The sequence below is a fragment of the Xiphophorus hellerii genome, chromosome 1 (genome assembly GCF_003331165.1).
Source record: "Xiphophorus hellerii strain 12219 chromosome 1, Xiphophorus_hellerii-4.1, whole genome shotgun sequence".
Classification (NCBI taxonomy): Eukaryota; Metazoa; Chordata; class Actinopteri; order Cyprinodontiformes; family Poeciliidae; genus Xiphophorus; species Xiphophorus hellerii.
The window spans coordinates 13,292,129-13,307,920 of NC_045672.1; the positions used below are offsets into that span (position 1 = coordinate 13,292,129).

General features: G+C 38.3%; 3 protein-coding genes across 4 annotated transcripts in view; 1 reads left to right on the forward strand and 2 right to left on the reverse strand.

The window, feature by feature from the left end:
* Nucleotides 1–242: 242 nt before the first annotated feature.
* On the reverse strand, nucleotides 243–4,972 carry nmnat1 (nicotinamide nucleotide adenylyltransferase 1). The gene is given in 8 exon segments (XM_032572392.1): nucleotides 243–827; nucleotides 829–873; nucleotides 875–1,065; nucleotides 2,001–2,106; nucleotides 2,108–2,126; nucleotides 3,497–3,680; nucleotides 4,436–4,575; nucleotides 4,881–4,972. Coding segments are annotated over 7 exon segments (828 nt in total). The 5' UTR covers nucleotides 4,551–4,575; nucleotides 4,881–4,972; the 3' UTR covers nucleotides 243–659.
* Nucleotides 4,973–5,032: 60 nt separating this feature from the next.
* Nucleotides 5,033–8,908, forward strand: lzic (leucine zipper and CTNNBIP1 domain containing). 2 transcript variants are annotated; one of them, XM_032572413.1, is made up of 7 exons: nucleotides 5,033–5,230; nucleotides 5,479–5,580; nucleotides 5,670–5,805; nucleotides 6,679–6,777; nucleotides 7,353–7,448; nucleotides 7,625–7,706; nucleotides 7,802–8,908. In XM_032572413.1, exons 2-7 carry the CDS (start codon nucleotides 5,480–5,482, stop codon nucleotides 7,855–7,857), a joined length of 570 nt encoding a protein of 189 aa, XP_032428304.1. In that variant the 5' UTR covers nucleotides 5,033–5,230; nucleotide 5,479; the 3' UTR covers nucleotides 7,858–8,908. The 2 variants fall into 2 exon arrangements, with proteins under 2 accessions (XP_032428304.1, XP_032428294.1); XM_032572403.1 differs by having other exon boundaries at nucleotides 5,034–5,230; nucleotides 5,455–5,580.
* Nucleotides 8,909–9,880: 972 nt separating this feature from the next.
* The window catches only part of clstn1 (calsyntenin 1), a 35,461-nt gene continuing 29,549 nt past the window's right edge, over nucleotides 9,881–15,792 (reverse strand). Inside the window, 1 exon segment of the mRNA XM_032572381.1 lies at nucleotides 9,881–13,728. Within this exon segment, the coding sequence (XP_032428272.1) occupies nucleotides 13,534–13,728 (195 nt within the window). The 3' untranslated portion in view covers nucleotides 9,881–13,533.

Genomic DNA, 15,792 nt, shown 5'->3' on the forward strand with positions numbered 1-15,792 from the left:
GCATTTTTTTGTGTTTACCTGATTTTTTTTACCCACCTTTCTTCATTTATGTAATTTTCCTGCAAATGGCTTTTAATGAGCGTGTGCATGAATGGTGGTATGCAAACAAAGTACCTTTGCCTTATGCAAAAGTAGAGGAGAAAAAAATAGGGAGTACACGAAAACTAGGACCCTGAATAATTATCAGTTTTCAATCTCTGCCGCATTAGAACAACAAGAATAAAGAGGGAACTCCCCAGGTTAAAATTAAAGAAACCTGTTTATTATTAATGTGGCACAAATTGCTTAGTCCAACAAAAAGTGTTTCCAGAGAGACTTTGGCTTCTTAAAAGGGGAAGGGGGAGTGCAGATGGAAAGTTCCAGTTCATGAGTGAAAATATATGAGGTGACAGAGTTAAAGCAGTGTCAGAATCATTCAAGTATATTTTTATTCAATAAAAATTATCGGATCAATTTTTGTACAAAATATCAAAAGTATAAAACTGTTTATTTGTAGTTGAACCTTAGCTCAGCTGCTTTATTTGACAATGCAAAAATGAAACTATAATTATTCAATTACTACAATCTGTGGAGCAGGCACTATTGAGAGCATCAATAAAATGTGCGACTTGTTTCAGCTTCACAACCGGTTTCTGTCTTTTCATATACATGTCAGTAAGCTATCCGCTTGTAGAGGCATCAGAGTATTTCTGAAAAGGTGCCAGAACCACATCAGCGTTTTTCTGCTCGCTCTCGGCGCTGTAGAGGCCGTGTTCCTGAATGTAGTGGATGACGCTCTCGGGCAGCAGGTATCTGACGCTTCGGCCTCGACGCAGCGCCCGGCGCACAGTGAGTCGCTGAGATATCGTTCATCACCCATTCGTGGACGATGTGGAATGTTCTTGCGATACTTCCACAGCTCGTCCGACTGGTTGATGAACTTGTGTGGGTCGCCGCCGCTGCGGGTGATGCAAACCAGCCCGTACCGACCCACGATCTCCGCGACGTCCTCCTGCTTCCACAGATTGGGGATTCCAAAGGATTCGAGGACGTCTGCTCCACACAGCAGCATCAGCTGAGGGCCATCTGAGCACAGGGACAAGGAGGTCAGCTCTGAAGGAGCTCAGATGGGGTGTAGCAACACCTGTTCAAAGATCTATGAGAAGACAACTTCGACATAAAACTAAGATTCTGTAGAATCAAAGGACTGAATTTTCCACAGTTCCCAGTCTGTTTCTAGACCATTTTAAAAATAGTTCAGTAAGAACGAAATGCAGATCGATCATTAGATAGATGGATGATTGTTAAACAAATAAATGGATGGATAGACAAAACATGTAGATATTAAGACAGGAAATAATGTTGGAAAAACAAAAGTTTTTGTATACGTTTTGGTTTGCATACTTCTCCACAGCTGGAGAAAAACTTTTTATAATACCTTCTTTATGCAAGAGTTGAACACTTCCTGTTTCAGACCATGAAATGGGATTTATCACACAGTTTCTTTGGAGGTGTTGCTTTGTAATAACATCAATATGTGTGCCTATTGATGTTAAAATGAATAAAAACAAAGTAAGTAAATACAAATGTAAATGAAAGATGTTTAATTTTGGTTTAGTTTTGCTGACAAAGGACAAAACCTTTTATAAAACCTGTTTACAACCTTTAATGCTTTTTAAATGCAGGTTAAGTTTAATTAATGATAACGACAAGCTCATGACACCATTGCTCACATGACCAGCTATTGTTTTGCTCTTGTGTGACGCAGTTTTGCTTTAATTTCAAGTGCATCTGTAAATACCACCTTTTGGCCCAGAGGCAATTTTCACGCTGCTTCACTCTAACAATTCACTTTGTTGGTTGTGACTGGCTGTCGTCCAGACCATGAGACAGAGTGCCCACACCCTAAAAAAAACTGCATTCCTTCACTTCAGCAGAACGCAGTAAGCTGTAGATAAGCAAGAACGCCAAAAACACAACATCTATTTACTTACATAACCTTACATATATTCATAGCTTACCTCTTTTCCTGTGATGAACTGAACTCGCTATATAATTCTCCTCTATACGTCTCTTCTTCGTATACTTGACGGTGTCCACAGTTGTCCCTGTTATGTTCTCTAGCGAGCAGCTCTTCATAGTGATGCCTGTACGAATAAAGACTAAAACAGCTACATAGTCAAAAGCAGCTGTTCAAATCCCTTCAATCCATATGTGTTTTAAGACAAAAATCTACATCTGTTATTATTCTATGAAAACATCTTGCAGGTTACAGGCTGGTCTTTTTGATCTATGAGCCAAAAAATATTCTCTGAGCAAAAATATTCCCCAGTCGCAATTTCACGAATTCCTAAATATCTTGTTCAGCATTGCAACTAAAACTGAAGGAAATGTTTAATGACTGAATGAAAGAAGCCCTTAGGCCCAGCAATTAGCTTCTATGCTATTTTATATTTACTAAAGGAGAGAGTCAGAATCTCTGAGAAGTAACAAGACAAAGGATCAGTTAACTATTAATGTAATAGTTTAGAGTGTGCTGCAGCTGCCGTCAAACTATGTAGACCCTAATAAAGTACTGTAAATTTGATACCCGGGTGATCGTGTCTCACTGCTCCAAATGGTAATGAGAACAAAATCCAGCTTCGAAATGTGTTAATAAAAATATCCAAAAATACAGGAAAATAATTAGGGGAGAGTATTGTACAAATCTAGAAAATATATTAAAATCTTCCGTCTTATCTGTTAAGTTCATGTTTGAAAATAATGAGTTCTCTTTTGCTCAAGAAGTTTTATTATAGCAGCTCTGCTCACATAGCTGCACTTCCAGGCTCCTGCCCTGGATGTCTCCATATCACACAGACCTAATATTGCCATCTAGTGGACAAAGCACCGTTATAATCACATCACCCTTTCTTTAATGTACAAATGAAATGCATTTTCAAGTGCATCTGTAAATATGCACTTTATATTTGCATATTTACAAATATAAATATTTGCATGTCTACAGTGTGTCGCACTGTAAACATGCGACACTGTTTACATGCAGCCTAACTTCCAACTAATTCTGAGCCTACTTAAAGGTATCAACATTACTCCACATACATTTTGTCACAACAGTCCAATTAATTTTTTTATTTTGCACTTATAAATTCAATCTGTCACATTTTCCACTTCCTCATAACCTTTATTTTTAAATTAGCTTTTTTTTTCCAAGCAAGAAAGCTGACTTGAGAAACATTTCATAGAGTCTGAAACAGGAAGTGTTCAACTCTTGCATAAAGAAATAATTAAAAGGTCTAAAGTCTGAATAACTCAGATACAATAAAAATGATATCAAACCTTTGGAAGACTTTACCAAAGTTTCAAATTAAGCCATACTCTCCTGCGTCACTACATCTAATGTGAATATGCTTAAAGGCCAGCTGTCAGCACAGATAGATGTAAAATAGCTAAAACAGAGTCAGACGATGAAAAAAAAAATCCAAGAGAAAAAATGTTTTGTGAACTTTAAACTTACCGGATAACTTTAGCCGTCTCCACCCAGTCTGACTGCTGGCTCTCCCAGGAGTCCACTGTGATCCACTCTGAGCTTTCTGTGGCCAGTCTGGCCATCTCCACCCGGTGGCTGGCCTCAATCAAACCCTTCTTCTTATAGGCATCGCCCACCGGGGAGATGATTCCTTTTATGACACTGTACTGACCTTAAACACAAAGGAGATATGGTTTTGGTGTTTAAACCACAGTTAGGAGATGATTTGAGATGATTAAAGAATAGAAACAATAATGAGTTATGAAGAAATATTGCAAAATTGCAGGGCAGCCTCAAATAGACCAGGTGTCTTTTCCTCCACTTTGCACCAAGTTTAAAAGTGCATTATTTACTACTGTGCAAAATGAAGTAACACAAACGATAATTTATGCAGTTTCCAACTCTTCAAAAACACTTTTTAAAGTTTAAAATTAACACTTTAGTACTGCGTAAGGATTTCAGTGCTTAAAAGAGGCCTTCAGCGCTAGACAGCATTAAATGCATTTGTAGATATTTTAACCACAACCTTGTCTTCTGCTGTATAGTAAGTCATGTAAAACGAAAGCAGCCCTTCACTTTAAATTCTACAATTGTGGGCATTTTGTATGAATTTAACATCACTAGGGTGTACTTTTTTTTAAAAATATGCCCGACTGCTTGGAAAGGATCTATGAAGAAATACGGAAAATCATAATGTCCGAGAGTTGTTATTTTTTACTATTTGTTGATCTTAGCAACAATACTCCACTTCCCACTTAGTTAAAGATGATGCTGCAGGATTGTTCTGTCAGGCAGAAGACGGTAGAAGCACATCACAAATTTCTCCCTTTCTTCACGGGCTCCAAGTTCATTTTAAGATCCATTTTTGACACTAAAAAAAAACTCATTAACACTAAAACAAAGGATGTAATCTTAAATGGCTTCAACCTGTGTCTTCCAGGTGATCTCTGGCCAGCTCAAACATCCTCAGGTGCATGTTAGTGATGGGGTTGAAGGAGCCGCAGGCCAGCAGAACCACTTTGGATGTACTGGGATTCTCCATTACTCATACTGGTGCAGGATTTGCCCTGCAACAAACACAGCAGCTGACACTACTCAGATGTGATTTAACGTAGTCCCTTTAAACCCAGGCACAAACAAACAAACAAAAAAAAACCAAGAGAAAATACTGGAGGTTTGTTATGCTGAGAGGCTAAAATAGCAGAGCTATAACTAGAGCTAACATGTGTTAGTCTCGTTAAAGTTGAATTTCCCATCGTAATTTAGATTGTTAGCTCTATAAGTTAGTAACATGGAGGTAACCAACATTATTTTTAAGAAGACAAACGAAAAATAACAGTCAGTGTTCAAAAGAAATAGTACGTTTTCGTACCTATTATAAAATAATGCAGTTTCTGTTTCGCTCTCCTATTAGCGGATGTCAGCTGTTTCCTGTACGTAGCTGACGTCGAGGGCTACGTAAAGATAGACAAATCTGATTGGACAGAATTTACGAGAGCCGCACCCACGTTCTGAAGTTACGTTCATGGTCACAAATCCTCAAGACTTATGCGACTCGAGACAAACAGTAAACAGTCTTTTTACTAAAGTAGTCATTTTTTTTATATGGGTTTTTATGCGGTGGTTCTGTTCGCTATTTTATGGTTCTTCCCATTAGCCTGAAGCGAACGTCCTTCGTTCCTACCACCTGTTTATAACTGGTTATTACAAAGACAACTCACGGTGAGATGCTTTGCTTTAGCATGCTAGCTTGCTGTTAGTATCAATGTTTATCTGAGCCTTCGGATTTATTGTGTAAAATAATCAGGAATAGTGACCAAAGATAGCAGCCACGGTGAATACAAGCTTCACCAGGCATCCAGTTCAGTCTGTTTGGGACTTACTGACTAATGTCAGCCAGTCTGATCTGTTGCTTGTTAATTTGCTTCCTTAAATCTGTTACCCAGAGTTTGGAAACATAATTTTAACAGAATGGCATCACGGGGTAAGTCCGAAACCAGCAAACTGAAGCAGAACATGGAGGAACAGCTTGACAGACTGATGCAGCAGCTTCAGGACCTGGAGGAATGCAGGTGCACTATAAACCAATCAATAAACTCATTAACCTTTCATCTTCTATAAGGTCCTTATCATTTCTTTGTTTTTTTTGTTTTTTTTCTAGAGAGGACCTGGACGAGGAGGAATATGAGGAGACAAAGAAAGAGACACTGGAACAGCTGGAGGAATTCAATGACTCACTGAAGAAGATAATGACAGGAGACATGACACTGGTGGATGAACTTAGTGGGATGCAGCTGGTAGGGACATTTATTAATAAGTACTTATTACTTTGTAGAAGTAATACTCCCACTCCGTGATGAAAAAAATTGTATCTTATGTCATGGGCATTTGACACATAAAATCAAACAATATTTAAACACTCTTAACTTAACATGAAGGCGTTTCTCCTAAAGTTTCAAACAGGAAATCCACAGGGAATCTTTTTTTTTTTACTGTTATTAAAGAGCTTCTATATGTTTGTCTAGAATTTGGCCTTCACATGTATGCTGTAAAATCTGTGATGCTGTTGCATAAAATCTCAATTTACTCTTGGAAAAAGTTTAAACTTGGCGGTATGACAGTGCTTTCTAAAGCGCTAATTAATTTTAATTTGATGAAAACAATAACCTAACCCATGCAGTTCTGAACTGAAGAAGCCCTTTGAATAAGAGATGAAACATCTTTAAGAAACAGGAGAAAAAGTCCAGTTGCCTTTACTCAAGCACTTATATGTCCTGGATGATAATCAACACTCGTATATAATAGAAAATACCTTTTATTGTTTTTATTACCTGGTAATTCGAATGCTAGTTGTGGAGGTTAATGGCTAGTTTGTACCATTCGCAGATCAAACATGAAGGAATAATCAAATGAATTAGTTAGAATGAGATTAACAATTGTAATATAAAATCATAGTATTAGAAGTCAATATTTTGACTTAGCTATTCCCTAATTATGAGAGTATCTGACAATAATGACTCAGAAGTTGCATAATTTGCTTTCAGCTACCTAGTTGTTGGCACATAAAATTATAAGATCCTGTGGTTAAATTTGAGATTGTCTCATAAAAATGAAAATGTATTTCTAAATTTGTCCCACTATCTCATTGTTTTAGTCTTTATCTTCATCAGGCAATCCAAGCTGCCATCAGCCAAGCATTCAAAACCCCCGAGGTGATCCGACTTTTTGCAAAGAAGCAGCCAGGACAGCTGAGGACTCGACTCGCCGAGGTTTGAGTTACACTTTCAAACATGCACCGATCAGTCACAGCCTGAGAAATGGTCAGAATGTTTTGTCAGTCACATTTAGTATATTCAAGGGTTGACTGCAGCATTTTCAGAATTGGTTTTGTTCCTTTTTGTCAAATTGTTAAACCTCCTAAACATTTCTTTTGCTGCTCAGTTCTCTCCTGGTTTTACCAATAAATGCACCTCTCACCGCTTTGTGTCCTCCAGTGCTGAAGAGCCGATAGACTCCATTGCTCCACCGAACAGCAGACAACCAAAGCCCAGATCAGATCCGTGATTACATGGCCAAGCCTGCGTCGTTATATTGATGTTGGCGTCAAAAAGGCTGTAAAAGACCTAAATTCGGTTTTGAATGTATTGCCTCAAAACCTGCTTGCTCTTTCTTATCGTCGTGAACCCATTCCTCTGTCAGTCTTCATGGAGCTTTGTTAGAATCATTCGTGCTGTTAAATCTTTTGACTGATTAGCGTTTGGCTCACGTCACTCACTGCATCGTGTTTTTCTTTTCCATGGCTCTGCCCGAAATTTGTCCGACCTTTGTGCGACATTCTGGGCAGATGGACCGAGACGTGATGGTGGGGAAAATGTCTCGGGACGTGCACACGCAGCAGAAAATGGAAATCCTCACGGCCCTGAGGAAGCTGGGAGAGAAGGTGACGAACCCCGCACTGCGCAGTCTGATTCGGTGGCTTCTGCTAATGTTTCCATGCAAAATTCCCGTTGCAGTTTATTTTAGTCATGTGGCAGCTATGATGTTGACAGACTGATCTTTTTTTTTTTTTTTTTTTAAAGGGTTGTGACATTGTAGATGTATTTTTTTTCCTAACAGCTCACTCCAGAGGATGACACATTCCTGGCTGAAAACGCGACGGCGACTCTGAGTCAGTTTGAAAAAGTCACTGCAAACCTGGGTGAGCAGAAACACTTTATGGAAATCTTTATTAACTTATTGTTCGGTTTGTTCAATTACCAACGCTCATCTTGTATTTCTTTCCTTTTCTTTCAGGGTCGGAAGACAAAATTATGGCCTTAGCCAGTTCTGGGGTGAAAACCCAAGCATAGATTGTTTACAAAATTACAGTTATAACTCTTTGTTGTTCTTATTAAAAAAAAAAAGAAAGAAAAAAGAAGTGTGCCAATTAATCAAGTTTTGCAAAAAAAATTTGTGCACTTTTTAGTGTTTCTATAGATGCAAAAAAAATGTAATAGTATTGTTTTATACTTCTTAACTTTTGTAAATTTCAGTTATTTGTCCAAGTCTGTAAAATTGTAATATAGTCGGTACGAATACATGCAAATGAATGTAGAAGACGACGGTGCTGTGATTTGTAGTGTTGGTTTGCTGTGTGCTGTTTTACAACCTGAAAGTTCATAGACTCTTAAGGTTTTAATTAAACTGAAGTTGTTTGGATAAAAAATGATCATCCTGAGCCTTTATAAAGCTGCCTCAAGGCTTGAACTTCATCATTCAAGCTAGAATGACAATCATTACTTGTGGTCTTTTAATGATTATTTGATTTCTTATTATTATTTTTAACCGTGGTTAAACACAAGAATTGGGATCATCAGTTTGACTTTATTGTGACAAGAAGAGCGTTTAGTAGGAATCAAGGTGAGGCAAGTGCTAAGCACGGTGTTGGTAGCATCGTGCTGGGGTCTAGATATTTGCCCAAAGTGGAACAATGAATAAGGAGGATGACTACTATTAAATTTACTTGAAATCAGCAGGGGAGACGGTTGAAACTTGGAAACAGCTTGTTCAAACGAGAGAATGTTCCTAAAAAACAAATCCAAACTGGATGTGTTTGAATAGCTTTTCAAAGCTTTTTGAAATGTGATGCCAGGAACCGGGCAAGTTACATAAACTACCAATTCTACCAAGAAAATGAATAAAATATAGTTTCACCAAAAGTCTTTTAACAGATGCTGAAAAACACATGGATGAGATATTAGTTGCTAATGGGAACTTATCTAAAAACAGTTGGGGTTGTATACTTATATTTCAGCCATTACCTGTATGCACAGTTTTGAACCCTGTTTGTATTACTGACAAAGCAACAATAACAAACTTACACAGCTGTTTCTTGTTTTTAAAAAAAAAAAAACCACAGAGCTCAGTGTTGTACGATTGTCCTATGCTGGAAAGATTGGCGTAAATTAATCTCCAAAAGGCCCAAGCTATAAGATTGGTACGAAAACCTTCTGACCTGGACTTCGCATGATGTCTATTGTTTGCTGTAAGAAGCATAATGTGACTTCTGATTGTACAGAGCCGCTCCTCAACAGGTCCAGTAAGAATGGTCTTTATATTGATCATGTGTGAAGTCTTGTGCATTTCAGATTTAAAATTACAAGTATCATAATTTACTTCCAGAAAGTATACCGGTACATCCGTGATGAATATTGATTGTATTTAGAATAACACTTCTTTTTTTTTAAACCGTATATTAAAATACATTTTGGAAAAAGCCCTTGATCACCTTAATTAGAACCAATCTAGTGTTTTTCTGTGGAGATTTTAGTGACTAAACTGAGCAAAACTCTCATTTCAGTGCTGCTAGAACAGCATCAGTATGTTACAGGAGGACAAAAAAAATATTAGTTTCACACACAATCATTACGATGGAATCAATACATTAAACATCAGTTTTTAAATGTTAGCTGTAGTTAATTCTTGTATCCAGCGGCTGTGGGAGGGTATGCATCATGCGGTAAAGTTCAATGGGTTTATTTTTATTCCTCCTCCTTAACCTAACTATAACTGTTAGGTTAATTATCTCTAAATTGACCTTATTTATTAGAGTGTGTGTGTGTTGATGTATGTCCTGTTATGGTTTGGCTTCCTGGCTTTTAGACACGCTCCATAAATCTTCAGTAATGTTCATGTTAGCAGCGTTTAAATTTTATTAACCTGTGATCTTAAAAAAAAAAGTTGCACAATTTTTACTCAACACCAGAGGGCATTATTGCTCCAGACGTTCTGCATGCAGGGTGTGTTATTCCATCCCAGAAATGCATTTTAAACAGTGGCACAGTTATTGTAACAACTCAAAGAAGAAAAAAAAAAAAAAACAAGGACAGGAAGTGTTTACATCCCATCAGTTCATCCTTTATTTTGTTTAAGAGCGAGCGTCGACTTGGCTACAACCCGCCTACCGGCTGCTAGGAAAGTGAGAGCGGCTCCAACAAGCAACAAAGGAAGCATCCAACATTTTTATGCAGACATCACAACCGTTTGTCCATTTGAGCAACATTTTAAAAGAAACAGCAAAAAAATAAAATGAAAAACAACAATCTGGTCTGGAGGGTGATGGATGTGTGAAACAAGACAATCTCGAGAATCAGTAGTGCGTCACAGACTCCTTTCTCCGTCTCAACCCCACACGGGACATTCACAGACGTGTGGCTCATGCAAAGTTGATTCCTAGTAGGGGCGCTACGGCCTGGCTGCGTTTTATGGCAAGAAGTGACTCGGATTAAGGGGGTTGGAGTCATGGCGGAGGCTTGTGTTAAAAGCATTACTGACTTTTGAACTGGACTTTGAACTGTCTGACACGATGAGGATGCGAGTTTTGGAGATGGCAGGCCTTACTGCGATTGCGTAAAATTCATGCTGCCCTCAGAATCACTTCTCAACAACTCTGGCGATGGGACACGGTTCAAAAAAAGAAAGAAAAAAAAAAAATCACCTTCCACTGTACACAGACAGCAAAATTTATTAGTACGCCCACATTATGCTGCCAAAGCGATTTCTTCATGGACTGTACATCATTTAAAGGTGGATTCAGTACAATATCTATAGAAGATACAATATGGATCTACTTTCTCTACACATCAATAAGGACACATGACATCTAATGTAGAATGTTTGTAGTTTCAATAAAACTAGCGGTGGACTACAGTCACTACAAGCTGAAAAAACCCCATCTTCTCAGCTTTGTAAGAAATCTAGCATGAAACAATAAAAAAAATGCCACAAATAAAAGAAAGTGGATAAATGTGTTTTTTTTTTGTTGTTTTTATTTTTCTGTTAGACCTGCTAATTTTGCAACGATGGCGAAAAGGCACTCCCCACCTCAGCTGGCTCAGACCTGGCCCCGTGCTTTACGTGTCGTCGTGGAAGGGAGACTGGTCGTTAAGCAATTAAATGGAGATTAGAAAAAAAACACAAAAAAACCAACTCTTTAAAAGAAAGCTCTGTCCCCATAAAGAAAATCAGATTTGGCCTCTGAAAACAGACTCATGCAAAACAAAAAAAAAAGAAAAAGGAAAAATAACCAAAATCCAGCCACAATGCTTTTTGTAAACGCCACTTCTGCGCCATGCAATGCCCCAAATCTGCTAGTAATTAATGCAGGTTTTAGTACCCTCACACTAGAGTAAAGCGCAAAGGATCGTCATCTTCTGGTTTTGTAAGACAAATATATTTATATATATATGTATGTACACAACAGTGACGGACAACAGTGTCTGAGAGGAGACAGGCTGGTCACATTTTCCCAATCGATCGTATGAGCTTTTATACTAAACTCCAGCAGGAAAATTAAGTTTACCAAATGTAAACAAATATGTAGGAACAACTCTACCAGTGTGGTTCCATGAACAATAAAGTCTAGTGGTCTATTGTGAAAAAAAAGAAGAAGTCATTTTTAAAGTGTTTTCCTGCTGAAATAGAGCAAAATCCGTGATGTGGGTCGGAGCAGGAGAATAGGTTCAAAATGCACCGAATAAACCTGTGATCATTTTAGGATTAAACAGCCGTACCGTGGAGCAAAGATTCATTTTTCTCTCTGAAAAACAATCCAACCACCACCACCGAACCTCGGTGGAGGTGCAGAGGCAAATCTCTGCTGGTCCAAACTCCTCACTTGCAGGAAGTTCGGGACCCACGTTTCAAAATCTGGCAGCCTTGCTTTCCTGCCGTCTGCAGAAGTACCAAATGTTGTGAAACAAGCGCAGCTGATCTGAAAAATAAAATAAAAAGATTCCTTCTGTACAACGACGAGTTCTACCGGGAACGAAATGAGGTGAACGCCAGGAGTCGAGCATTGCCACCTGTGCACGCGGAGCAAAGCGTGACGCATTGATGGGCCAAAAACACCACAATTTAATAAATAAGTCATTTATTAAATATTTATATGTCTTAATCGTTTCAGTAACATTAGACAAAGGAAGTGATTTAGCTGTTATTATTTAAATATTACAATGTTATGTGAAGCATAATTAACTGTGGAGCTGGTTGATTAATATCTAAATTCACAATGTTAAAAATAAGAAGTATTTCAGAATTTATTGAAATATTTCAAAGTCCTGCGGTGGCAATTGGTTTTAAGGCATTAGAACAAATAAACAAACACAAACGCCTGATGCATCAGTTATGATACAAAATAGCTTTGAGTTGGATGTTTAAAAGCAACTGACAGGAAGTTAAATTTTAAAAAATATTAAAAAATCTGACTCTGATTCATTGTGTCAGGCTGAAACTGTGGTACGGGCCAACCAATCAGATGTTAGGGTATCTTTTACAACAGTAAGTTATTTCATGATGACAGAAAATCTGAAACAATTAAATAAAATTATAAAATTCTTGTCTGATTTTAATATGTTATGAAATTTAAAATCAATAATTTACACATTTAATTCTGTAATCAGTAATTTATTGACATTACTCTTTGTATGTCAATCCAAATTTTGCTTATTAAGTCAGTATTGCATAAAAAGGTTTGAGAAATGATTTATTTTTCAGATTGTGGCGCTTTTGGTCGTCGATAGTAACGGAGCGAAAACCTGTCAAATCCTCCTGCTCACGAGAAAAGTACAGGAACCGGTTTCACTTCTCGCGAAAAACGATCGAAAGAAAACGTCAAAAAACGGACACCACCTTGTCACGAAAACCTCCGCGTTAACAGTCCTGGGTTTCTCATCACGAGGCAGACTTTTGGGAAAAGCACGGTGGAACAGCTTCAGCGGAAATTCAGCGACATGCTACAGCCTGCGGTGACACAAATATTCTACATTACATACGGCGTGTTTTTCTTTTTTTTTTTTTTTAAGATATCGAGCCCTGCTGAGCGGGCTTTCACTAAACACATCGACTAATTACATTGTTTTTATATTTACAAAAAACCTTTTAAAAAGCAATTCATTTCTCTACACGTAAGACTTCCCAAGTTTTCCTCATGCACTAAAATAAGAAAAATAAAAAAAAAAAGAGAGCGAGAAAGAGAGATTGCAGGCTACTTCGATAAAACTGCTCCACTGTGGACTACAATCAAGAAAACCGAAGTCATGGCAAGCGACCCTAAAAGCGTTAAGCCACAGGACATAGATCGGGAAATCTAAAAGGATCTCCGCGCGAAAGCCTGACTGAGAACATAAAGTGCAGGGCTGGCTTCCTCACACACTCCAGAAGAAATGTAGGCCAAGTTTTCCAGGGAATTAAAAAGTATAATAAATAAAAAACATAAAGTAAAAATCAGCAATCCGGTGATGACTACACTACACTGAGTACCACCACGAAGATAACAACAGGAAAGCCTTGACCCTATACGCTGAAGGACTCTTCTATACTTTATTTATTCTTTTGTCGTCGTTTTTATTTTTTTAATTTTTTTTTTTATATATATATATATCATGGCTCCTAGACATGAAACTGCATGGAGGGGTGCGTAAAGCGGTGACTGTGGCTTGGTTATGTGTGTGTGTGTGTCAGAGCATGTGTGGGGGGCTTGGTGTGTCTCAGTAGGTGAGGGTGGAGTCGTCCCACTCCAGCTGCTGCTGTCTGCTGGTCCCCTGCTGGTCTTCTGGCTCACCGCCCTCCTCGTCCTCGCTGCTCTCTGACTCAGCGCTTGTGATGTCGTCTTCCTCCTCCCCGTCCTCGCTCTCTTCCTCCTCTTCCTCCTCCTCCTCGCTGCTGTGTTGGTCCTCGTACGTCTGCATCACAGGGTGCAGGAAAAAAGGGGAGGGGAAGTTTGGTTACTAATGCAAAAAAAACCCAAAAAACGGGCAAAATACGTCCCAAACGTGTTTGTTTGCACATAAAGGTGCTCGTCTGTGGTCTACGTAGCACTGGTAGTTGTTTTGCATTTTTCTACTAATGATCTCCTCTCATCCCTCAGCTACCATCATCATAAAATGCAGGGTTGGCCTGACAGCTAATTCGAGATCTTAGAGGAGAAGAGATGGCAAATGAGTGCAAAAACGAATATAGCGAATGGATTGCAGCTTTAATAGCAGTTTTCAAACAACTTGCCCCTCCCTGACTACTAACAGTAGGGGTGCACTGACTGCTGTTTTCTCGCCGATCACAGATTAAAAATCTTTAAAAAGCCTGACCTTCCAATTCCAATTTTGGCCAACACCAATTTTCTTTTGTCTGAATTGTTGCTAAACATAGTAAGAGTTGGAAACGGTGGGGTGACTATTGATAACTGCAGACGTAAATAACCTGGTGGGTCTGTCAGTCAAATGTCTCTCACAGCGGAGCAACAGTAGATTATTTTTAGATTTTTATTGAGGAAGATGGGATCGGTGGATCAGGTCGGCTTCACATGTGAGGATCCACCAATCATCTCCCAAAGTTGAGGAAATCAGGGACGATTTTTTGGTGCACCCTTACTTAATAAGGGTATTTTACACCCAGTTTTGTTGTAATGTCTAATTGAAAGGTGATATAGAGGTGCTTGTAACACTGCAAAATTGATCGCCACTTTTTTGGTGCTGCTTTTTGGGATTTAGTGTAAAAATGTACATTTCATTTTGAATATAGTTGCTTGAAAATCAGACAAACACAGTCACTATTCAGTCATTCGTGGCCAACTATGATTTATATTATGCATATATGACACTGCGTCATCCAGTCCAAGATATTTCTATTTCATTTAACACTAGAAAATTATCTTATAGAATGTTACAACATTTTAAAACTATCTGTTGATGTTACTAATGCTATAGAATAGATCAACAAAGAGTAGTTCATAATTGTGAAGAACTTAAAAATCAGTGCATTTGTATTGAGGTGCCCTGGGGCTTTTAGAGGATGCCTCCAAAAGTTTGGCTGATATAGACACTCAAATTTGTACCAATTCTTTTTTTTTTTTTTCAAAACAGTTCAGCCAGTTTGGACCTAAAGGGGTTGTGAACATCAATTTTTGTCAACACTGTTTTATGGTTAAGCTTCATGCATTTACAGTTATTGATCTTAGCTTGAGAGTTTCTCATTTTGTTAGTCTGGTACTTTCTTTACCTCTTGTTTTCTGCCTCTGCCTAGTCGTGAGTTTCTTTGTCTCCTCTTTGCATTTCAGTCATCCTCACGTTGAGCTGTGGTCCGGTTTGTTGTTCATCTGTTTTCAAGTTTCTGGTTTCTGTGTGTTTAGTTTCTGTTCTGCTCTGCCGTTTACGTGGATTACGTCGCCTCCGGCCCCTTTCACAAAACATGTCCATCGCAAACCCACGCAGCTGTTTTTAAAATGAATGTGTGCGTGATAAAAAGAGGTGACGCGCAGCATCAATGTCAGCACTACATATAAAATCTGTCGGGAGTCAGAAACAATTATGGTGGGAGAACTCACAGCAGCCATCTTGTTCTTGGCTAAGCAAGTGCTTCAAATCTGATGATTTCTAAGTTTTATTTTCGGTTAGTGATGGCCCTCATCAAAATGTAATGTTTACTGGTTTTTGCAACTGTTGACTGCATGGTGTCGTTTATAACTTTGTATTTTTGTGTTTCTATGATGTAAAGCACTCTCTTGTATAGTTGAAATGTGCTATACAAGACAGAATGTATAGAAATTCAAAACATGCATCCTTTGTTTGTTTCCTTATTCAAAAAAGGGCTTCCTTTAGCTATGCTTTGTTCAAAAAGTGATCTAATTTCATTTTTTCACATATTTATCCCTGCCAAAATACTGAGATTTATAATGGTGGCTTACATGGGACAACAAACCTCTTTCTCTTGGCTAAAATAAAAGCCATAAACAGTGAAAAAAACCCACAAAA